Here is a 25,583-nt window from a genome sequence, read left to right as displayed (position 1 = left end):
TGACTGCAGCTTTCGTGTCTACGAATGCGATTGGGATAGGGAGGGCCCCGAACGACCGGCTAAGGCGCTAAATATATTGGACCAAAATGTGCGATAAAAATGCGATGCTAATAGTTCCGCATGTAGTTGGAAAAATGAAATTAAACCTTTAGAATTTGAAGAACTAAATGTTAAATTTTGTATTCCAGCATAGAACAGCGATGTCAAAGCAACTTGGAAGTCAGCCCACCCGCCGGGCGACGGGTAGACCAAATTGCTCGCCTGACCGAAAACTGTCTGACCTGAAAATGTTTTTTGTGTAATAGATTGAACGGGCTGTAACTTAGTCGCTCAGTCATTATAAAGTAAGGCATTTCGTGTTAGGCGCAAAAGCTACCACAAATACAGAAAAAAGCATTGCCGAAATGCAAAAAAAAAATGGTAACACACATTTTGCTAAGCATTTAGGCGTGCGCTTCCTCCACTTGTGGTGTGACTTAGTTCTCAGATTGTCGTTCAAATGGATTGGATAACTAAGCGCACGGCGACTGCTGTCTGAAAATGATGGATATCGGAGAGAAAAGTCACAGGAGAACGTGCCGCTATGCGAAAACCAAACTAAAAGGATAATAATAAACGAAATTAGAAATGAAAAATAGAAACCAAAATATCCGCACAAAGGCAATAAAGTATTTGAAAGTCACAGAAAAAGTTTCAAAATTAAATCGCAGTCATTGCACAGGCAGTTCAAGGCGCGAACTTGAAAATAAACTCTCACAACCTTACCCTTGACATTAGTCATGAAAACTTTAAAGGCTCCAAAGAGCGATTTCCTTTTTTCTTGCTCTTGAATCGAAAGCAAACAAACAAGCAAGCAATCAAACTTATGCACCACAACGACTACGCCTACCCCAACTGCGCGCATGTTGCGGCTGAGGCTGAGGCAGGGCGAGGCTATTGAGCGCCTACCACCTATGGCTGTGGCTAAAGTGCAGGCACAAGTATGGTTTTATGTGTAGGCGCTTTGTCTGCGCTGGTTGCACCCCCTCGACAGCCTCTGCTGTTCGTTCGGCTGTCTGTCTACCCTAGCTTGTTTTCAATTGTATCCACCCGGCAGACATTGCGCAAACTTGCTTGCAGTCGACGAGTATTGAGGTCATTGAACTGGGCGCCTATGAAAAGTGCAGGCAACGACATCCAGCAAACTAACACTGACAAGGATAAACGCCGTCACGAGTTGCCGCCGTCATGAGACGCCGAGCCGAGCCGACTAGCTGCCGTACAGTGGCATGCGCAATAGATAGCTAGAGGCCTGTGAAGTAGCAACAAAAAGCCTATCGCCGCGTACACGAACCAAATGCTCTGCTGGGACGAATATCCAGGAAAATGAGTTGCTCCTAAGCGAGAGTAAACGACCTCAGCTCGACAATGCGAGTGAGCGCGAGGTAGCGAAAATGTGTATGCGCCTAAAAGACTGCTACGCAAAATATATACTATAGGCATACTATGTATCTACACACATCGGAGGCTTCAACGTCACGCGAGTGAGCAGCACGTGCTAACGGAGCTAACGACATGCGGCCGTGACCATGGCCCTGGCAATGAATGATATACATGTATGTACGTTTGAGCGAATGGAAACTGAAGCAGAGCCGTTATACAGAAATTCACATTGCAGCAGGAAAACGCCGGGATCCACTATTATGACCGTGAGAATTATGGTCATGGCCATGAGCAGCTGCAACTGCAAACAACGGCAACAGACGACAGTGCGTATACTTAACATTTTTACTTGAACGCTGCTGTGTGTGTGTAAATGTGTATATCGTTGCGCGTTTGATGTCCTTGCACTTGCTCTGGTTCAAGGCTCCGGTTCTTTCGTTCTTTTTTTTTTTTTTGTTCAGTTTCAAGGCCTGTCGGCAGTTATGGTAGACTTTTCTAGGGACATTTGCTGGGCGCGCAGCACATTGAAGGCGGTGTACGGAAAAAACAAATCATCCTTAAAGAGATTGAGCGGCAGTATATACACAAGTTTATTAGGTGTTATTTACCTCTTCGGGCAAATGTTAATAAACTTTTGCACGCAGGCCACACGCAACAGCACAGAAACGAGTAGGCAAGGCAGCAAGAAGCAATAGAGCGAGCAGCGATAGGCAACATAGCAAAGCAACAACATCGGACCATTCATGGCGGCAACAGCGCAGCAGACACACTTCCACGCACTTCCACACACTTTGTGGCCTACTACAGGCGGCCTGTGCGTGGGTGTGTGCGCATGTAGGCTACAATGGCATTTTCTGGCTGCTTAGGGAGGGCCGAGCCGAGTTAGGGATTGTTTTGTGAGCGCATTGTTTTCTTTATTTTTTTTTGTATTATACCCGCATTTTCGTATTATTTTTGGGAGCCATGACCTTGTCCTCGATATTAACGAAAACGGTATTTCGCTTGTGTGCGTCGTTTAGGAATTTGGCGTATTTGTGGTATGCCACCTGCCACTTGGGCGCACGCTTGAATATTCCACTCAAATGTGATACATTAATTTTCATTTATTTTATGTCTTTTTGCCAAAGGCAATGTGGGCGTGCGAATTTTGCGAATGTGTCAAGGGTGGCGGCGAGGCTGGTGAGTTTATTAACATTTGCTTTGGAAATTCATTGCACAAATTGCGCACTGCTTATTGTTTTTAATATCTGCCGCTACAAATCAAAGTGCGGCTTCGGATAGCCTTCTTCGGGGGGCGACACAGACACTGGAGGGGCACAGACACTCAAAGTAGAAATAAGTACCTTTTTTGCCAGCAGCCTACTAAAAAGGTTTTTGAACCCGGTGGAGCGACCGCAAAACGGCGAAAATGAGGTGGCAGGCGAAATGAGTTTGCTTTGAGTGTAGGCGCCGTGCGCTTGGAATAATTTCAGGAGAACGATAACGCGTTCATTAAAAAATAATATAAAAATGTGCCAAAAACAAAAACAGAAATATAAATGCATAACACTTGCACTGCAAAAACATGCGAACATATGTATGTATGTATGTATGTATGTACGTACGTAAGTATCACACGGTCGAAAGCGCAATTCAAATGATTGTGAGCTGAGTTTCGCACTGTGCAAGGCGGTATCACATTTGTTCCTTCACTTTCTAGCGATAAATATTTACAAATGCTTCGCTGTGAGTTTAGTTAGTTGAAAGAACTTTTTGATTGGTTTTTTAGATTCACAGCGCGAGTCATTTAAATTTCCAAGGGTCGCTATGACTATTTGTTACACACACACATACACATTCTCATGAAAACATTTAAAAGGTATAGAGATACATTATAATGTTTGCGTACTTCTGTCTGCAGCTACGACAGGTGTTTACTTTATTGTCTTGCCACATACACACACATTCACATTCCCAAACACGCTTGCACCCGCACACACAATAGTGCAATTGAAAGAAAGAAGTGAGTGCCAACCGCGGGGAAACATTTGATTCAGGTATTTAAATGCGAAAGGTCAGTGGCACTTATGGCAGCGGGCATAGTGGAAAAAAGTGCACAAATAAAAATGAGGATAATAGCTAAGGGAGTTTGGTGTAAATAAAATGGCAAATATTGCCAGAAGGCGAAGGACGAAGAGCAGCAATGCGCAGCGAGGAATACAATGTGCGGGCGCTTGACTTTTATGTGCTGTTAAGTATTACATATTCCCCATTTTTGTCATCGGGTGACTGACAGCTGCTTTGGCTTTTGTGACATTAAAAATTTACTTACTACCAAACACACAACGATACTTTAACTTAGGAACCTACACATTTACTTATTCATGGAAATGCGTCTACTAACGGGTGATTTTTTAAGAGCTTGATAACTTTTTTTCTCATCGGTTCTTTATTTGAAACGTTAGATTGGTCCATGACATTTACTTTTTGAAGATAATTTCATTTAAATGTTGACCGCGGCTGCGTCTTAGGTGGTCCATTCGGAAAGTCCAATTTTGGGCAACTTTTTCGAGCATTTCGGCCGGAATAGCCCGAATTTCTTCGGAAATGTTGTCTTCCAAAGCTGGAATAGTTGCTGGCTTATTTCTGTAGACTTTAGACTTGACGTAGCCCCACAAAAAAATAGTCTAAAGGCGTCAAATCGCATGATCTTGGTGGCCAACTTACCGGTCCATTTCTTGAGATGAATTGTTCTCCGAAGTTTTCCCTCAAAATGGCCATAGAATCGCGAGCTGTGTGGCATGTAGCGCCATCTTGTTGAAACCACATGTCAACCAAGTTCAGTTCTTCCATTTTTGGCAACAAAAAGTTTGTTAGCATCGAACGATAGCGATCGCCATTCACCGTAACGTTGCGTCCAACAGCATCTTTGAAAAAAAATACGGTCCAATGATTCCACCAGCGTACAAACCACACCAAACAGTGCATTTTTCGGGATGCATGGGCAGTTCTTGAACGGCTTCTGGTTGCTCTTCACTCCAAATGCGGCAATTTTGCTTATTTACGAAGCCATTCAACCAGAAATGAGCCTCATCGCTGAACAAAATTTGTCGATAAAAAAGCGGATTTTCTGCCAACTTTTCTAGGGCCCATTCACTGAAAATTCGACGTTGTGGCAGATCGTTCGGCTTCAGTTCTTGCACGAGCTGTATTTTATACGGTTTTACTCCAAGATCTTTGCGTAAAATCTTCCATGTGGTCGAATAACACAAACCCAATTGCTGCGAACGGCGACGAATCGACATTTCACGGTCTTCAGCAACACTCTCAGAAACGGACGCAATATTCTCTTCTGTACGCACTGTACGCATTCGTGTGGTTGGTTCAATGTCCAATAAAGTAAACTGAGTGCGAAACTTGGTCACAATCGCATTAATTGTTTGCTCACTTGGTCGATTATGTAGACCATAAATCGGACGTAAAGCGCGAAACACATTTCGAACCGAACACTGATTTTGGTAATAAAATTCAATGATTTGCAAGCGTTGCTCGTTAGTAAGTCTATTCATGATGAAATGTCAAAGCATACTGAGCATCTTTCTCTTTGACACCATGTCTGAAATCCCACGTGATCTGTCAAATACTAATGCATGAAAATCCTAACCTCAAAAAAATCACCCGTTACGAACTACGAAAGCTCCGGTCTATTCTATTGTGTGCATAAAGGATAACGCACTTCAGTTAACGTAAAAATTCGAAGAAATGCAAAAATTTCGAATTAATAATAGTTTATGGAACATTGCACGTTGAGATATGTATGTATGTATGTATGTATATCAGGCAGAAAGTTCAATTGAAAATCTTTTAAACGCCACTTAAGTCATAGAATCGCGAGTGTGCGTCTGCTGATAAATAAGCTTATGAATTGAAATACATACCTACATAGTTAACAAAGCTAACAGTACATGAAATTTAAACTTTAAAGCAAATAATTAAATGATTGTGCATTTTAAACGCAGAACACCTTAACAGTTCAGCAGATCGAATTTTCCCAGTTGGCATTTTAGAATTTAAGCAATGATTGAAACAAAAAAAATGCAAAACCTCGAAAGTTCTCGAAAAAAATTCCTTCGTTAATCTCGCAGAACTCCAAAAACTAATGACAACCTATCAAACTATCGAAAGCTTCCGAGAAGTGCTAAAAGAAAGCCTCAAATAATAAGAATATAAAAAAAAAAAATATTTTATTTTGCAAAAATAACCAGTTTTTACGCTCAAAATAAAACTCAAAGCATTTTTTTTATTTTTTATTATTAGTTCGCTAATACAAAAGTAAAATAGATTCTTATGATGTATTAGGTTCGAATAAGCAAACAAATTATAGTTGATAAAATAAAATAAATACTTAAATCTAAACAGTAATATTAATCGCGTAACATTGTAGATTGTGAAATTAAAGTTTGAAAACAAATTGATAATAATTGTTAAAAATGTGGAATAGCGTAGAATAGTTATATTTAGATTAAAAAAACAAAAAGAAAAATTAAATTTATACATTTCGTTAATAGGTGCTTAGTTTCATTTAAAGCCAGTCTGCATTATGTTTGGAAGTGCTTGAACAGGGTAGCCTTGAACCTCATCGCGCTCCGCAAATCCAGCAAAGTGAGTTCCACAGGCGGGCAGTGTGCACGAAAAAGTGACGTTCAGGTAGCGAACAGGTTGTTTTAGTTTGTTTCCACGATTTGAGCGCAAAAAGGATATTCTGTTATATAGATGATTCGGATTTTTAGTATAAATGATTTTGTGCATTAAGAGCAGATTTCTAGTTTTGAGTAAGTCATTGAAATTGATACCGAAGATTTTCTTGGCGTGCTCAGATGTGTGATCACTACGTTTAAGAGTGAAAATATACCTGGCTATGTTGTTAAATAGAACATTCAATTTCCTTTGACTTACTGAGTCGCAATTTGCAAATAGTTCGCATCCATAAAGGAGAGATGGAATCAGATACGATTTAGCCAAAAGCATTCTGGTTTTTAGTGGCGTAAAAAGGTTGTGTAACCCAAAGCATGGCGTACACTCTACCGCAGCATGTATTGATATGTTCCGTCCAAGTTAAGTTTCTGTTGAAAGTGATACCGAGATTTCTTACACAAGTGACATAATCAATGGGAATATCATTAATGTATAGTTTGGGTAGCGTTAGTGTATTCAATAATTCTTCTCCCTAAAACTAAACATTTGGACTTGGACGGGTTTTCCACAGCCCACGAGTTAATTTTATTTAAATTTACATTCAACAACGAAGGTGGTATTGACATCAGTAATGTCACAGTTGGCATAAATTTGGACGTCATCAGCGTCCTACACTTACCTATCACAGTTGGCAACTCATTGATGTACAATGAAAACAACAGAGGGCCCAGAATGGAGCTTTGTGGAACGCCACGGTTTAAGGGCATAAAGTCTGAAAGGCCGTTGTTTGCGAATACAGCTTGGCAGCGTCCAGTTAGGTAAAAGTTTAATAATTTTACAGAGTGGTACGAGAAATTGAAATTATTGAGAAGTTTTCTACATAATATTCTGTGATTTACGGTGTCAAAAGCTTTTGAATGATCTAAGAGAATCAAAAATTCAAATTTTCCTGAATCGAGGTCTGCGCTTATATCTTCAGCGACATCGGTTAAAGCGGTAATGCATCCACGATTTTTTCTAAATCCTGACTGTTTATATGATAATAGATTTTCAGATGTTAAAAACTCATCCATTAGTTTATAAAGAATGCGTTCAAAAACGTTAGATAAAAAAGGAAGGATAGCGATGGGTCTGTATTCATTCTGACTCTTTGGTATTGGCATTTATTAAGATCGGGGAGAAATATTTTGTCTGTATTTTTAATTTCAAAATCTAAAAATTAATTTTCATAAATAAAATCTGTGTTGAAAATGTTATATGTATTTTTTATATCTTCGCATTGTCGAAGAAGCAATGGGAGATTTCAGAGAGCGAGATTTTAGGGTGATTCTACTCCCTGCCAGCAGGGAAAAAGCATTAGTATTTCACAATAATTTTCGCGTTGTAACTGTTTTAAGAGTAGGAATTTAAATTTTAAACATATTAGCCATTCAAAATTTGTCCCTCTGCAAACCGATAGCTTTTCGGTGTTCAACTTAGTTTTATCGATTATTTTTGCGAAGAAGACAAGAAATGTCAAATGTAAAAAAAAAAACAAAAGTAGACGTTGACAAGGAAAAGAGGTGTGTAAAAATATTTTTAATAAAATATTAAGCCAAAATATATTTAAGTTGCTTAATTTAGCAGAAAAAAGTGATTACAGAGGCACAGAGAACTTTTCCTTGAGTTGAGCACAACAAATTTGACGGCTAATAATCCGAGTTTTGCCATAGATATGTACATATATCGATATTTCAAAGAAATCGCGAGAGCTACTCCCCTCTGCCACCCTGATATGCAGTTCAATTTCCACAAACGCAGCATATTTCCAAAGCGCTCATAAATAACCACATTCAATAAACACCCACCAGTCATTGAAACTGTCATTGTTGTAATTGAGAGAATTGAGAAAGAGAAAAATAAAACAAAAAATCGAAAATCTACGCTGAGTCTAAGTAATTCGATGCAGAAGGTTTTTAGTGCTGCGATTTTTTTTTTTTTTTTTTGCGTTTGTTTACATTAGTCAGCACTGAATGAACAAATGCTGACTGCTGCCCGCTGCCTGCTAATGATGGGAGATGAAGTTGAAAACAAATGCCATGTGTGGGAATAAGAAAAATTTAAAAACAAACAAAAAAAAACGTTAAAATAGCAATAATTTAAAAATGGGGTCAATACGGCGCGACAATATTTCTATTTATTTATGTAACTACAAACTTTGTTTTACATAACACGACGCATTGCACTAAGAGTCAAGACGACAAGCAAGTCGGCTTGAAACTCCGTCCAACAAACAATTCATGTGCGTGAATTTCTTCATTAAGATTTGTTATTATAACGAGCGCGTTCGTTATAAAACATACTGCACATAATACATACTTACTATGACCAATTTAATTCCATTTGCAGCTTCCTCCAAACTTCTCAACATAGGTTCTAACAAGCGCCGGCTTCACTCCAATACCTCGGGCAATTAAAAACTTAAATACTATCTATTTGCATAAGATCTTAAAAGCTTTGCAATTACTTTCTATAAGTACCGTTAAATAGCAAAATGAGACCTCATGCAAATGCCACTCCAATAAGTGAAGCAACTAACTGAAATGAAGTCATCTCTCTAACGACAGTCAACTTGACTGCACTTCCGCACTAATTGATTCAACTACTCCATTAAAGGCAACTACAGAGTGAGCTACCTGGAGCTCTCTATGTGTTTGGATAAGTTTTTTGTTCCTCTTATTGGTGGAACGAATTGGTGGAGTTTATTGATTTTAAAGGTTCTCGTCACATCACTAAAAATCAGCAGGCAACAGCGCATTGGCCGGAACAGCCAGAGAGAAAAAACGCCGTCCGTCACTTGATGCTAATGACTTTAATGACGCTATACAAAATCAATCAAAATCAGTTGTACGCGAGACATTGGCGCCTTTTTTAAACGTTGTAAATTTACTGGTCGTTAGCTTCACGTTTTTTTTTTTGTCGAGGGCACTACAAATGTGTTGTGCATTAAAGCAAAGTTCAATGATTGAGAACATTTATTTAAATATTTTTTGTTTTCATCCAGAGTATGGCTGAGGTGGCCAGCATTGGAATGTCTCAATTTACGCGTATGTATGTATGTGTGCACTATGTACATTCTGCACCTCCCTTTAATTCGACGACTCAAAGCAAGTGATGGATATTTCTGTATGAAGTCATAGAATGCGCGATTCAATAGATTTCAAGTTGTTTTTCTTTTTGAATTCTTGTTTAAGAATCTTTGAGGTAGTGCTCTCGGAGAAGGATAATTCTCACATGTCTACCAATAGTTAACTGTGTATGAGTGAGAATTAACTTTTTTATTCACCCAAGTCGTAGCTCTGGTTGAATACTTCACGAATTGGCCTGATTTTATGACCTATTTCCGATAGACCTTCACATACGGCATACCGCATCACTATCGGCTATAAGACTTAGAGAACTAGGTATATGGAAAGAAAGAACGATCGGGCATAGCAGCATAATTTCCCGCTTGCCACCCAAGTTGAGGCTGGCAACCGATTACATTCGACCTGAGGTAGAGTTTCACAGGCCTTTCGGGGCCATTCATCCGTCGAGAGCCGACTGGAATGGGGAACTTGATATCTCTACCTGGACACATCATATGTACACCGATGGCTCCAAAATGGAACGCGGAGTTGGAGCAGGTATTTACTCTGAGTCACTGGGAGTAAAAAGATCAATTCATCTGCCCGATTTCGGGAGTGTCTCCCAGGCAGAAGTATTCGCTATAGCCGAAGGCTGCCAACTCTTAGAACGTAGTGGATTACGTCACGGCGAGCGAGTAGCTATTTTCTCAGATAGCCAGGCGGCCATTACGGCCTTAGCGTCGTTTACAACAAGGTCGAAACTAATCAAGGAGTGTAGGACACTGTTAAATACAGTAAATCGTCAACTCGATCTAGATTTAGTTTGGATCCCTGGTCATAGCAACATTCCCGGAAACGAGGCTGCAGACTAGTTAGCCAGAGAGGGTTCCACATTGGTGTCGATCGAGGAACGGATCTCACCCACAATTGGAACCTTATATAAAGGCATATTTCTCCACAATCTCAGGAAATCGGATCAAAGATGGCGCTCCGTGACAGGCTGCCGTATATCCAAACTATTGTGGCCTGCGTACAGCCCTGAGAGAACACACAACCTACTAAGGAAACCCAGATCTGACGTTGCTAGGCTTGTTGCGACTCTTACTGGGCATTGGCCGATTGGTACCCACGCGAGAAGGCTGGGAATCGCCTACAACGACTTCTGTAGACGCTGCAGAGATGAGAACGAGCAGGAAACAGTAGAACACCTGCTTTGCAAATGTCCAGCTTTAATGAGGAGCAGAAATACCATGCTAGGAGCATATAAGTTCACATCGTTACGAGATTTATATGATGTAAGTCTCCACAACATAATCAACTTCATCAACCACGCCGGCTGGTTCTAACATACTCATTCGAGGTATATGATATCAAAATGGCACTTAGCTGCTACGTGGGCGTAATAGTTTTCCGTCACCATTTTCAGCTAACCCAACCTAGCTAGCGGAATGGGGATGTGACGCACGCAATAGTACTTGCAAAAAACGATAGCATACTAACTCAATTGTATCTTAAGTCGACATTAGCGCTTATTGCTGTTGACCACAGATACAGATGTGCATACCTAGTTACACGAATATGATTTTCCTAGTCAATAATTCCCGATTTAGGCTTGCTGTATTTAGTTCTCACTCTGCTGCTAAGATTGTTTTTTCTCCTTGTTGTAGCCGACATACATATGTATCAACCGATCGGACAATATGGCGTTCGTCTCTAAACGTACATACATATGTGAATTCTTGTTTTGGCTACACAAGGATGATTGGATAGTGAAACATTTCAGAAACCCCCGTAACTCTATTTCGCATGTTGTGGATATCGAACAACAAAAAAAAAAAAATAGAAAAATAAAAATATGTATGCACTTAACAGAGAATGAGTGACAGCATAGACGAAACAACAACAACCGCAATAAATGCAAATTAGGTTAAATATGAAGCGTAATAAAATTTACAACTGCAACCTACACAAAATTGTAGGAAAAAACAACAACAAATCATTCGAAGCGAAATGCATAAAACAAGTGAACTGGGCAAAGACTAGTAAAAGAATTGTGAAAAATGAAACGAAATGAGCTGAACTACTACTATTCTGAGGCATTCGCTCGTAAAAACTATAAAAAAAAAACAGCAAAACAGCACTTGTAACAATACATTTAGAATAATATAGCAACAAAAATAGCAACAAGCAAACTTATCAACGCCCCAACGCAACTGTAGGTTGCGGTGGAATTCTCGGCGCTATTTTCGCCTGCATTGGAAATATGCAAACGAACGAAATGAAGGCGCAATTTTACTAATTAAAATTTTAGTGTTTGCCACTTAAGAGAAGTAATAAACAATAACCGAGAATTTAAATCAGAAAAGCGCTCACAAAAATACTAGGTGCGCTGCCTCAACAAGTTTTCGCTTGTCGCCGAGAATGTCGGCCTAGTTAATAGGCAACTTGTTGTGCGCGCCAACCGACCTGACCAACCCCACTACGTCTGGTTGCAAGTAGAATGTGTGTAGTAGGTTTGTACTTGAAACTGGACACGCGCGCGTACATGTGTGCGTAAGTATGTAAAGCGTGTGGAACTAATGAATTTTGCAAAATATTGTAACAAATTCTAACAAAACCAAAAAAAAAAAGAAGAAAATTATAAATTACGCTGGAAAATGGCTTTGTTTTAAGCAGCGAACGCACAAATAAATTAGTGCGAAGCTTGACTTTTTGCGTGGTATCTGGCAATACTACTGGCAGGGGTGTGTTGCAACCAGCGAGACGAACGCCGGCCAATGCGCGCTACGTATGTGGAGCGTGGCGTACAGAGCGCGTTCTATGGCGGCGCACACGCTTGCTCAACGCGCTCGCCCGTGAATGACAAAAGAGCACAAAACGCCAAAGTTGAGTTGGAAATTAATAAATCAAGCAAACAACGCAACAATGACTGAGAAGCAATCCAACAAACAAACAAACAAACAAACAGCAACGCAGGAACTAAAAATGAATTACGCCGAATTGAAATGGAACGAAATTGTTTACCCCGAAAAAGCTTCTAATTAATTGCAAATGTGTATTTTTAATCCACTGGAGGGTTGGGCGTTCAAAATTAAGCAATTCGCTTTAATTACTTACACCAAACAGCGGCGTTGTATGTACATATGTACATATTTGTATAGCCAAGACAGCTATTCATTTTACGCCTTTGTGAGCTTTAAGCGCGCGCCTCCGAGGTGTCTGAGAATGCGCCGAATGCTGCGGCCATAGGCGAATCGTGGAAAGCATGCTTTTAGTCGCTGGTGACAACGCGCGCCGCGGTACATTCGGCGACATTTCAGAAAACTAGACGCCTCTGGTACACTGGCTGCGGACGGAGGTGTTGACGTGTCTATAGCGCTTTGGATGACGGGAAGTGGGCTTTGGTGTGACAGCTAAATTAATTGAAAATATTTACGTTTTATATGTGACATTGTTTGTAAAGGTACAAATAAAAAATGATTTACTACGTAAAAGAAACATAACTAAAATTAGCGACTGTTTAACTGGGTTTGAAAAAAGTCAAATTCGTTTGTTTCTCACTTAAAGCGCATAGAAAACCTGAGTTAAACGCATTCACTCGCGCGTTTCTTAACTGTCGCGGTTTCGCTTCACACTCACTTACACGCTCGCTGCTGGTCGACTATCAACATTCCTTCATCATTTTTCTACGCTCCATACTCTTTTTTCGGTGAAAAATTAGCAATTTTAAAAAATTGCCAAACGACCTGCAGCAGCTGTCGACGATCCCTGCCCCTTCAGTATATTTTATCACGAAAATCTGTTGTGTGTCATCTGCAAAACGGCGAAAGTTCGCAACAGCCAACCCGACGCGACTAACCAAACCCAGAGCGCTTTTGTGGCAGTCGCAATCTCAGCAATACTAATGCCATTGGCAGTTGTAGTATGTCGCCATGCTGGAGTGCATACAGTGACTCAAACAAGTGACCCCTGCTGATTTTTTTTTTAATATTCGTAACGTTTTCCAAGCTTTAACCAAAACCATATAAATCACAGTTGCAAACTTTATACAAAATTTAGGAAAAATCCACAAATTTTCGCCAAAATTACAACTTTTTAATCTGAATCTTTAGAACATGTTTGGGTTATAAGCCCAAACAATTTTGAAGTGCAAGTTTCAAACACTAAAAAGCCCCGTTGGTTTTTGAGATTTTTTTTTTGGTGACGGATTTTTGCACTTTGTTCCATATAAGCACGCATTTTTTATGAAATCAAAAAAACCGTCTCCAAAAAAAAAATTCTCAAAAATCAGCGCGATTTTTTAGCTGGTTAAAAGTGCACTTCATTAGACTAAAATTGTATGGGCTATAAAACTGCATATCCAAAAATGTCCTAAATATTCGGATCAAAAAGTTTACAATTTTAAATAAAAATTTAAATTGTCCTAAATTTTGTATAAAGTTTGAAATATGTTTTGGTAAAAGCTTGGACAGTACTTTTATAAAAAAAAAAACAAAATGTAACTCGAAACACATTATTAAAAAATTGCTTCTTTTGAGTCACTGTATACATATATGTATGTGTGCATATACGATTCTACACTACTGTCTGTTTGCTTGCTGCTGCAGCTTTTCTTTTTTCCTTCATGTACCCTATCGATGTAAGACTTAAGCTTTATTTTATTACGCTCATTATTGGTTGTGAGATGAGATACTTAGTGTGCGAAGATGTTTCATTCTTCGTTTCTTTCGTTTATTCTGATAAAAAAATAAAAAGTAGCAGATTTTCATTCCCTGTCCGCGGAAAATATCGAAACGCCACTTTTTAGCTATCAATGAGTAGAAAAAGCAAAAAGCAAAAAATGTTTGACTAGGAGTCTCGCTGTAATTCGATGAGCATAAAACTTAAGACACTTTTTCAATTTTCCACACAGCTTTTATGGGTAATTTCAGTGAGTAAGAAAACATGTTGACGCCATTTCGGTGGGAAAATTGGCAATAAGAGGTTATCCTGAAACTAACGAAAGCTGCAGCGAAAAAAATCTACTGAGCAAGGGAGCCGATTGCAGTTTTTCACACTTTGAAATTGCGAATACAAAAGTTGTGGAAACTTAGTCAGTTTAATAAACAGAAGAAATATTGAAGGCTCCCAGTAGATAATTTCAGGAGCTAAAAGGCCTTCTTGAGATACAAGAGGCCTTCCACTCTGCTTTCCTTTCTCTCTTCATACGAAATGTTTTATTGCAATCTAAAATGCATATTTAAATTCATTTTCAATGCTAAGTAACATAAGCTTATACTTTCGCGTATAGTCTATGCAGGAAAGCATTTTTATATCAGCCCTTCGTGTGTAGGCCGTTTAGAATGGCTTCACTTAAGAAGGCCTACCTAAATTATCATCTGGCGAGGAAGGGTAATCTTAAACTTACCCATTTTAAATTTTAAATCAATTGAGAATTTTAACACTCATTTTAATGAGTAATGTTTTCTAATTAATTTATTCAAAAATTTAGTCCATAAAAATTTTCAGACAAATTTCAAGAACCAAAGAAAAATAGCTAGAGTAACACCCACTTAAATACCTCACCGAAGGGTCCTGGGAAAGTATTTTGAGGGCTTCTATTTAATACCGTTAATACATCTAAAATTTTCTGTACCTTAAATGTCAAATCTGATATTATTTACTGCTTTTAAATCCAATAGTGCATTTCACTAAGAGGCGTTCCATAAGGAAAACATTAATGTTATCAATGACAGTTAAGTAAGTCTAAGGTGGATTTTAATTTTAGAAACTCATTGTTTTAAAATTGCAGATAGAGTATGGAATATGCAAAACAGCAACTGTGTAATGAAAAACTGAATAGCAGCTATAACTTCTACCGCTTAGACTTTGTTGCTTTTTCAATTTTTCCTAATAAACAATCGTGGTACAAAGCTCAATAAAAATATTTAAAAAAAAAACTGAAGAAATTAAGCGAATGGCGCTTAAAGCTCGTTTTACAGATGATTTTTTTTTTTTAATAACATTTTGCAATTGAACTCGAATAATAGCATCGATGGCCGTACTAAGTATACCAATAGGTAATTATATTCAGAAACATTTTAGAGGAAAGTTTCGTTCAATTCAAATATGCGCTGTGCAACAACAACAAATCTAATGGAAAACGCAATTTTGCGGCAAACAAAAGGTCAACAGCCCATTCAGCCAACCAAACTAAAACGACAAACAAGAACACCCATTTCACCCCACTAACCGCACATTTCTTCATACTTGCATATGTATGTACATATGTATATAAATGCGCTGCCATCAAATCAGTCAAGATATATTTAAGATGTACGTGCGAGCGCGCAGTTAGTAGTACCCTGCAGGAAAAAGATGTAAATTGCTAAAAAAAAATAACCTACTTGAAAGTTATTTTTTTCCGGAATTTTAATAAAATATATATCTTGTAGTTAGCTACAAAAGGTTAACTTGAAACTAGTTGAAAAGTAATGCAAGAGTCATACAACCGGGATCGGAAAATTGCCTTTCCTTAAAAAAGTTTCTATTTGAATATCCTCATACAAATTTTACTTTGAATACACTTTTTTGTGAACTTCACAAATACTTCTTGAATTCAGGATAAATAAATGAAGATCGAAATTGTACTACATTGTCATTTTTTATGTCTGACGGAATTCGAATATGGGATCACCTACAGCAGAACATGTAAACAAATATGTAATGTTAAATAAACTTAAGAAAAAAAAAAACAAGTCAAAAAATAAAAGTAGTTAGTTGCAAGTTAGTCGGCATATAATGCACAGGTGGTCACCCTTGACTATTTCGCGACAATCGCGATAGCTTCCCTCAAAGAAAACATACAGATAATAGTGACTCTTAGTAGTTTCCTCCTAATCAGCTTCAAGTTAACTTATAGTGAGGTACATTTCCTGCAGGCTAGATACCAGTGTGTGTATATGTGTGTCTCAATAGATTCTTTTGCGTAACAGCAATGGAACGAACATCAGAAATTGCCAAAAATGAAATTAAACTTTGTAATCGCGTTTGTAAGGAATATTTGTTACGACTCCGAGAGAAATTCATAAAGGCCAATAATGGAGGAAATTTGCACGCAGAGGAGCGCACACAGCAGCAGAAGTTGCAGGGTGCACGGGGGAAGTGCAAGTGCTTGGAACCAAAATTGCCAGACAGCATGAACAGCTGCAATTATATGGAGCTAGCTATCGGCTGGCATATTTGCAACTGCAAATAAATCTGATTTGAATGCCAAACAAAAACGGTCGGGAGAGAAGGGACAGGACAAAAACCATTTTACGGCTAAGAGCTAAAGCACGCTAAGCAACATGAATGGAAATGGCACATAGGTGAGCGTTTCGGGAAAAAATTAACAATACAAATTTAAAAATTCAGCGGCAAATATATCAATTAATTTTAATAGCTGACAATTTGAAATATTTATGTAATTCCTTCCTTATGTACAGACGGCAACCACAGCATTGAACTTGAAATTTGAAATGAGCACAGCAGACGAGGAAGAAAAAACTGAGACACCGAAGACAATGTGGGAACCACAAACAACGCGGCGACTTCACCATTCAAACGGTGGAAACAACAACTTTTTCTGCCAAACGGCAGAATTGCAAAGGAAAAAAATACTGGTCCCAGTCAACCTGTCTAGTGGCCGACACCGACGTCATTGGAAGCGAGGTGTAGAGACGTCTACTGTAAAGCAGCCAGTCAGTCAGAGCAGAAGTTGCAACAGAAAAAAAAAACAGAAAGGTAACCAACAAAGCAACACACAACTATCGGCTGCCGTTGACAACACGTCAGCAATGTCGCCGGTAATGGCAGGCAACACATCAAAAACACTGACATCGGTAACGAACAGCAAGACCAAAAAAACAAAAAAAAAAGAGCAGAAAGCAACTAACTAGCACAGCAACAACCGACAATTGTTGCACTGCAAGTAAAAGTAAAAATCAGCAGCCGTGGCGGCGGTGCTGTGCTGGCGTTGCTGCTGCCGATCTTGATAATGATGTTGATGGGCAGAAGACCGACCGACAATGGCGGAGCTGAAGAACTAACAGTAAGGTTACATAAAAACGCATATTGTTGTTATTTTGGAATATTTGATTGCTGTTGTCAGTGTCGGCAGCAATAAATGTCATGCAACGCCCCAATATGTAGACTTAGGCGGAGTGAGAAAAAAAAACTAACATAAAAAATAGAATGAAGAAAAATAAACTGCAAATAACTGCAGCAGCAACGCCCGCATTGCCAGTAAGAATGTGTGGCGTGCGTTTACTGTAGGGCCTGAAAACAACAGATTGCTGAAAGTAACACCACGCCGAAGCCGCCGTCTGTCGTGCAGAGGCGGCTTTAAACTGTAGGTCACTCTAGATGCATCTTCAGGACGCATACCTGGTTCCACTTTGATGAAACTTAAGGTTTCGTGAAGGAAGAAATCGGTCATTAAGGTTTTTAAACTTACATCATTGAGACGATTAGTGGGGTAAACTCAATGACGACAGTAAACTTATTAGAAGGACCGAGAGAGAATCGTTGAAACACCACCCTGAGACAATAGAAGCATTGCATGAAGGCTTCCGTCGGCATAAAATAAAGGAATCTCATAATGGGATATATCTCCTTACCTGGCACTTGCATCAAATGCTGACTCATATTTCCTCGAAACTAGAGTGTCATGCGGTGGGATCTTTAGGGTTATTTCGGGTCTCCAGGTACACCCAATCATTAATCAACTAACTAACGTTTTGCGGTGTTTGAATTAATTTGAGCATTTCTCAGATTAGTATTCTGAATATAAAGACCAAAAACGATTGCTCTGTACTTAATATTCAATAAACTGCTAATCAATACATAGATAGTTTGGGCCGGCGTAGAAGTTTCCTAAGAATGAAGTTTTTCTTAGAAGTTGTGTACTTACTTCAAATTCAGTGCTTTTCTACATGAAAAAACGTTTCATATTTCGTACCAAGAATCATAGAAATAGGAGCAGAAAGGATAAATAAAAAATAAGATAAAGCACAAAAATAAAATTCCAGCATCATCAATCATTCGTAATTGCGTAGAACCATTATACTTCCGAAAAAAGATGAGGAAAAATTTATGTTTCAATATAAATGAAATGGTTACATAACGGAACGCTCAAAATTGATTGAAGCGTCAACAGCCAGGACAGAAAGAAAAAAGGCAAAACGGACTTCATACGCGTATCAAACGCGATTTTATTAAGGCTGAATGAAATACACAAATATGCCTCAAGTGGAACACTTCTAGCCAACTAAGCGTGATGCTTTTCTAATTACTAACGATGATTGACTTTCCGATTAACCCTTCTGCGATAATTTACTCAAGCAAAGAAACGATAAAATAAATAGAAATGTTGACAGATGATGTTACCAAAGGATATGCGCCATATAAAATGCAGAAGCAATAAAAAAATCAACAGCTAAGTTCAAGTTCAACCCTTTAACGACTTTCAAAATTTGATTAGAGCGAATTAAAAGCGGAAAAAATTCAACGCTAAACGAGTTCTAAAGGGATTAATGATGAGCACATGAAGCTGACTTGTCGCTACAAATTGGGTTTTGTGGAAAGCAGAAGGTGTTCACGAAAATGCTAATTAGACGATTGAGGAGGGGAGCAAACAACCCGGAGCCTGATGAAATTGCCATATGGTGCTTATTAGGATATTTTAAAGTTTAAAGAAAAAGCAAAGCGCACGACGGAAAAGAAATGCGGCAGCTTCCTTCCATTCGCATAATCTGTTATTAAACAAACTTTAATTCTCGAATGCATAAAACTAATCAAAGTTACTCCCTCTGAGGAATTTCAATAAGCAAATAACTTTTGTGCATATTTTTATCGTAATTGCATAGGATTTCGCATGCAAAGCGGATGCGGATAAAGGAGGAATATCCGTTGCAACAAAGCTGTAATATCCTAATGCGCTACCAGCTGCACAATCGAATAGCAAACATTTTTCAACGGAAGAAAAAGTTTAATAAGCACGAAATGTACACATGTATGTACGTATTCGGATTCGCGCTGTGGCAGGATAATGCCAGCCACCAGCCCCCAATTTAGTTATGGGAAGCGAAAAAGTTTAAAGGCAAAAAAAAAATCGATACAACAAAACGAAACGAAAAAAGTGAAAGGCGTACGTATGTTAGTATGTATATAAAATGCTCCAAAGAACACTCGACTGGCAAATAGAAAGAACTGCATCAAAGCGGCGCACCCCCAGCCAGGCGGTCGAGAGCGAGAGGTAGGGCTTATTGCAATAGATAAGCAGACAGCCACGACCCTCTAAGTTCGGCTGGCCAGCTTATGGCATCAGCTTTAACGGTCTGGAGCTGCGAGCTGCCTGCCGTTCCCACAGGCACCCAGAAAGCGCTGGCACGGCTGATCTGTTTGGCGCTCAGCCAGCCACTCCGCTGTTGCTGAAATCATTCGTACAGCTGCACTGCATCACTGCTTTCAAATCATTTCTATAATTCTTGTTTGCGGCAGCGGCAGCAGCAGCAGCACATTCTATTCTATTGAAGTGTTGCTGTTTTTGGTTTTTTTCTCATTTCGTTTGTGAATGGAAATTGTGTGTCTGTACTTGGAAACGAATTAAATATTTATAAATTCAATACAGTTTGCAAATGTTGCCAGCAACCAGCCACCAACAAGGAAAACTATTTTCAACTATTTTGCTGCTGCAACAATGGCAGTCGGCAGTCGGCAGTCGGCAGCTCCTACTTACCAGCAAAGAGGAGAAGTTTGCACAAAAATCTGCTTAAGAATTAGGAAGGTAAGGAAAGAAATGATGCGGCCCCTGAGCCAGCGGTGGTGTGATTTAAAATCATGCATTTTGGCATGCAAACTGTTGTAGTAGCAGCATTCGAACGCTTTTAGTTGAATTGAAATGTTTTGTTTCGGATGCTAAGCTTACCTTGGAACGGAAATAACAACCCAGCAGTAGAGAGAAGAGGACCTAACCAAGGAAATAAGACGAACATGTTAGTTTCCTACATAAATTTCTTTTATTGAAATTTGGAATTGAATTGAAGTATTGGTGGTCTCAAAACTGCGCCACGATCTACATATGTAGATGTCTTTCTTACTAGATAGTTCAGCTGCGCCTGCTCGGCTGGGATAATTCTACATTTGCAGTGGTGGTGCTACCCTCACCTACCTGCGTTCAAAGGATATCACACATGTCATAACTGTTGTTTCATGTTGTTTCCAAGTGGGTGGCCCCCGACGGCTTAGCATCCATAACTAACGAGACAGGCAAAAACAAAGCCAAATAAAACAGAAAAGCAAGTAGCGTCAGGTAACTAAGTTTTCGTTCAATGCCATTGTCATGGACATGCCACGCAAAGTTTTCCTGTCCTCACTGTTAGCTGCGGCGGGCGGCACTTGAAATGTAATTTGATTTTGTGTGCAATTCGAACAGACACAAAAGAGTGGGAAAGACAAAAGGAAAACGCTCATAAAATATTCAAAGGTATTAAAAATGTTTCTTGATTGAATAGCTTTAGTGACGGCATAATAAAAGGGAATATAGAACAATTTAAGAGCGTTATACGTGGAAAGTGTTTTATAAATTTGACTAGATCTATCGCTCATATCGAGTCCCAACCGCTAAAATAACGTAAGCGACTATTTTCAACATTTTATTTTTGATGCAGAAATATTCCTAGAGCATCTAGAAGCATTTCTGCAGAAGAAATTTAAAAAAAAAAAATCTCGAATTTTTTCGGTGACGGATTTTTGCACTTTCATATAAGTATGAATTTCTTATGAAATAAAACACGGGAGACCGTCAGCAACAAAATTTCAAAATATCAACGCAAGTTTTTGTAAATTGCGCTTGTTATATTAAAAACCCGAAAAGAAGCCTAAAAAAAATTCTCAAAAATCACGCGATTTTTTAGCCGTTTAAAACTTGTATACCCAAAAATTTTCTAAAAATTCAAATTAGAAGGACGAAATTTTGATGAAAATTTTGTGAATTCAAATTTTTTTTTGGTGTTTAAAGTAAACAAAAACTCCATTTACAGTAAAGACAAACTGCATATGAATCAGAAGGATTCGATCTTTATTTAAAGATTTCATAAAAAATGGGCTTAGCAACTTTTCACTCTAAAGTCGATACCGATATGCAGTACACAGTTTTTGTAAAATAATAACCTTAAGCATCAAATAGCCGCCGAAACAAATAAACAAAGCTTCAAAAAGCTCAACTTGTACGTATGTACTATGTACATTAGGGCGGTCCAAAAAAAAACTCCATATTTTAAATATTTCATTTAGGAAAACTTTCTTTTTTGTAGAATCGCTATAAAATCGATAAACATAAATATTCTCATCTCGTATACACAAAAAATTTTCATCAGTTCGTTACCAGATCTCGCCCCTTTTAGAGCTAAATTCGCATCCAAATTCTACATATTATTGGAAAATTTCTGAAGGAAAATATTTTTATTTGAACAAAATATTTTTACTTTTAACGATTTTATAGCTATTCTACGAACAGATGTATTTTCCCCACATGAAATATGTATATACATTGAAAACCTTAAAGCTCGGCGGCACGGTTAAATGTCAAATTTATTTTCCATTTTCTGTATTTCTGGGTGCGCACTGTGGTCCCAAATCATTTTTATTTATTTTTTGTCATAAATTGAACTAATGCAACTACGAAGTTGAAAATTCGCGGAGTCAATAGTCATGGCATAAGTAAGAACAAGACCAAATTTTGGACCAATCGGGCCACGCCCATCTTGACCGTCCATATAACATTAAGATTTTGGATAAAAATTAACTAAATGATATATAAATACTAGGTTTATTTGTTTTTAAGCATCCATTTAGCATAGGTGTAGATATGTATGTTCATATTTATATATGTTCATAAATGCATTTACGTAAGTGTACATTTAGGTAAACTAGGCCGGGTCAACTTGTATGAAACGATTTTTTTTTCGACATCGTTCTTAGCAGATTCGGATTCTACATACATGAAATTCTAAGAGAAAACCTCGTCACAGCATAGCTCTAAAGTCAATTTCGAGTTCTGTTTGTTTACCCAAAACTAAAGCATTTCGGCACGGCTAATCGGCTAAAATTGTGCTAAACTAAAAGGCAATTGTGGGAGTTTGCTGAAAAATGCTAGCGAGCTCCGAATTTCTACATATAATAACACACTTTAATGAACACTTCCACAACATTTTGACTACAAAACATATATGTTATGTTAAATAAAATCCGCATTAACACAATACTCAAAAATAAGGACAAGGACACAATAAATATAAAATTAGAGATAATGTTTTTAAACCACTTACATTGGGGTTCAAATTCCATTATATATCCTAGTTGTAATTTCGTTTGCACCCTTTGCTGTTAAGCTAATTTGAACACTCTTTTATTTAAACGTGTTTAAACATCCTACTTTGAAGGCTTGACGAATCGGTAGTGTTGCCACCTAGTTTTTTTCATTCTATTCTCTCGATTGCCTAAGGTATTGCCATCAAGAAAATATATATGCTTTTTGCAACTTCTTATTAAAAAAAATTGATTTGGAACCATAGTAGGGTGGCAGCAAGAAAATTCCAAAAAGTTGATTTTCCTGTGTATTTTTTGGACCACCCTTGAATTTTACTATGAAAATATTGCCACTACACTTTCTGTCATCTTATCTGGAGTTAACTAACACCATTCACAAGGAGAAGCAAACAAAAAAAAACGGAGAGAAGCATCAATTCCAGGAAATCTTCTAAGATGCCAAAATGTATGAATGAACAAACAACGACTTCAAAGGAATCGCTATTGGATATTAATGATGCTGAATGCTCCAATTTAATGGAGCACAAATATTTAAAAACAATCCACACCATACTACATATCAAACAACAATTAAACGTAGATGCACAGAGATACATGTACACATGTAAATATATACATAATACGAGTACACACAGATTTTCTTGGAACTCCAACTGTTCTTTGTTTTGTTCGCGGGTGTCGGTGTCATTTGTGACAGATTTCAGTAGATATTTTGCGATCTTTTGTTTACATGAGTCTATATGCATACATATGTACATAACATACATTCATATGAGTGTACATAAGTATGCAAGTACATAAGTAAGCGATTGCTGAGTGCTCAAAACTTACATGCCTTTGTCAGTAAATTCTTTAAGGCCACAAAAGGCAAGCGGAGTTCTATAACATACAATCATCCAGGTTTAAAAATACTTAGATTATGAGCAATATTTCTCTAGCCTCTGAGCCTTCCAACTACTGGATTTTTTCTTCAGTTCCATAATTTCTATAATTCTCATCCGGCTCATGAATAGAATCAACATTTATCTTCTAACTTACCTTGACTTGATAGGAATTTAAGCGTGTCTTCGGCAACAAATTGAACGACGAAAAATCCAAACGACGTGAAAAGATGCCATTACAGCCCGATGTTAAGCTGCAAAGATAAAAGGCAAATGCGCAATGAGTTTTAATAAATGTACGAAAATCGTAAGATATCGAGTTGAGGGAAGAAACAAATAAACAAAAAATATACATAAATATGTATGTAGATATACACATACTACGTGAACTTGAATTACTTAATACCCACTTGAAGCACAGCAATAAAAGTAAACAAAACCATAAAAACAAAATGAATAAGTTCAAAAAGAATTCTTTAATAACCAAATCTAAATTTAGTGTAGCCCGATTGAAATAAACTGGCAGCGCGCCGAAAAAAAAGCCAGCTGACCAGCAACGGCAGGCTCCACGTGTTTAATTGCCACTCTTATAAAAACATAAAAAATATATAAAAAAATGCGATCATAATATAGCCAATTGTAATTTGTTTTGTTGTTTTTTGTTTAACATTCGTGCTTATAGTAAATTTCATCGTCGATCTGGTCGATTTGAAGTTAAGGAATTCTTCTACAACTCCCCTTTGCTTTTGAATTCGCCCAACGAGATGTGAATGATAACTGTATGAATGGCAAATCTATAAATATCCATATATATATTTACATATGGAATACCAATAAAAACAACTAAACCACTTCCTCAGATAACGCGCGAGGAAGTTGCCTCGATTCCAGCCGTAAATCAAAATTATAAAAGCAAAATTTATACGGATGTATGAATTTAAAATGGAAGAAGAACAACAAACTCACTGTAGAAAACGCCCAGACCATCATCGCGAAAACATATGTATAAACAATATGTTCATTAGGGTGCCCTAGATTTTTATATATTTTTTAATTCGATATGCAATGCTTCTGGCTAACATCAATACAATGGGGAGCCCGCAGATTAATTCCTCACAGCAGTGAAGCTTTAGTCAATTTAACGGAACTCGCGGAAACTGAACAGCTTTAAAACAGCTTAAAAATTAGAAATTTCCTCCGAAGTTTAAGTACTTCAATATTTTTAAAAACTAAAAACAAATTATTACTACCATTAAGCCTCGCCTAATGCTCATGTTTGACGTTTTTTCGCATAACTTCTTAACTAAAAGTAAAATTTAAGAGGTACTCCAAAGAACATATAAAGCTAAGAAGGTGCATAGTAGTGGAACGTAATCAACTGCTATGCCCTCCATTTATATGGATCATACGAATTCTCTCATTATGTTCTGGGACAACCTAATGTATTCACACGTATGCACAAACAGACATACAGTGCCAGCACAATGTAAACAATAAAAAAAAAATGTGCAACAATTTTGGTAAACAGGAAAATCAACTAAAAGAAATTAAAAGCTTAAATATTCTGATGAACGAAAAAACACTAACTCATTGAATAATGTGTTCAAAAGAGCATGACACAACAGAACGTCAGATAAAAGTAAGCGTAAAGAGCTATGGTTGGAATTAAAACACGAAAAAAAACAAAAAAAAAAGCAATTAAGCGTGTGAGAAGCGCGCTACCCGCTGAGGTGTTGAGTAATTTCCAAACAAATTTAGTTATCAGTTCATGGTGAGAACGAAAACGGAAAAGAAAAAGAAAAAGTTAAACAAACAAGGCAATAAAGAGTACTTAGCTAAAAGCGCAGTTACCCACGAACGTAAAAACGGAGAACGTGTCAGCTGACACGATCTATCTTATGGCATCTGCGTGTTAACAAAAACTCACCACCGCATGACCGTGGCGTAGACGTTGCTTCTCTCTCTTTCTATCAACAGCATACTTGATATCTTTCTACGTACTTCTACGCTACGCTACGTACACGTTCGTGGGTAACCGCGCTCTAAGAAGCACGCTGTCAAAAAGAGACAAAAATTAAATAAAAATTTTAATTAAATAGCGTTTAACCTTGGCATTGAATATACATTTATTCATGCATACATACGCTCC

The 25,583-nt window shown here is 38.0% G+C and overlaps 1 protein-coding gene across 1 annotated transcript in view; it reads right to left on the bottom strand.

The window, feature by feature from the left end:
• The window catches only part of LOC118736787 (headcase protein), a 223,766-nt gene that overhangs the window by 102,334 nt on the left and 95,849 nt on the right, over positions 1 to 25,583 (bottom strand). The window contains 1 exon segment of the mRNA XM_036466818.1: positions 23,592 to 23,688. Within this exon segment, the coding sequence (XP_036322711.1) occupies positions 23,592 to 23,688 (97 nt within the window).

The sequence above is a fragment of the Rhagoletis pomonella genome, unplaced genomic scaffold, assembly GCF_013731165.1.
Source record: "Rhagoletis pomonella isolate Grant_MI unplaced genomic scaffold, Rhpom_1.0 Rhpom_scaffold_00004, whole genome shotgun sequence".
Taxonomy (NCBI): Eukaryota; Metazoa; Arthropoda; class Insecta; order Diptera; family Tephritidae; genus Rhagoletis; species Rhagoletis pomonella.
This window is presented reverse-complemented; position numbering and strand designations above follow the sequence as displayed.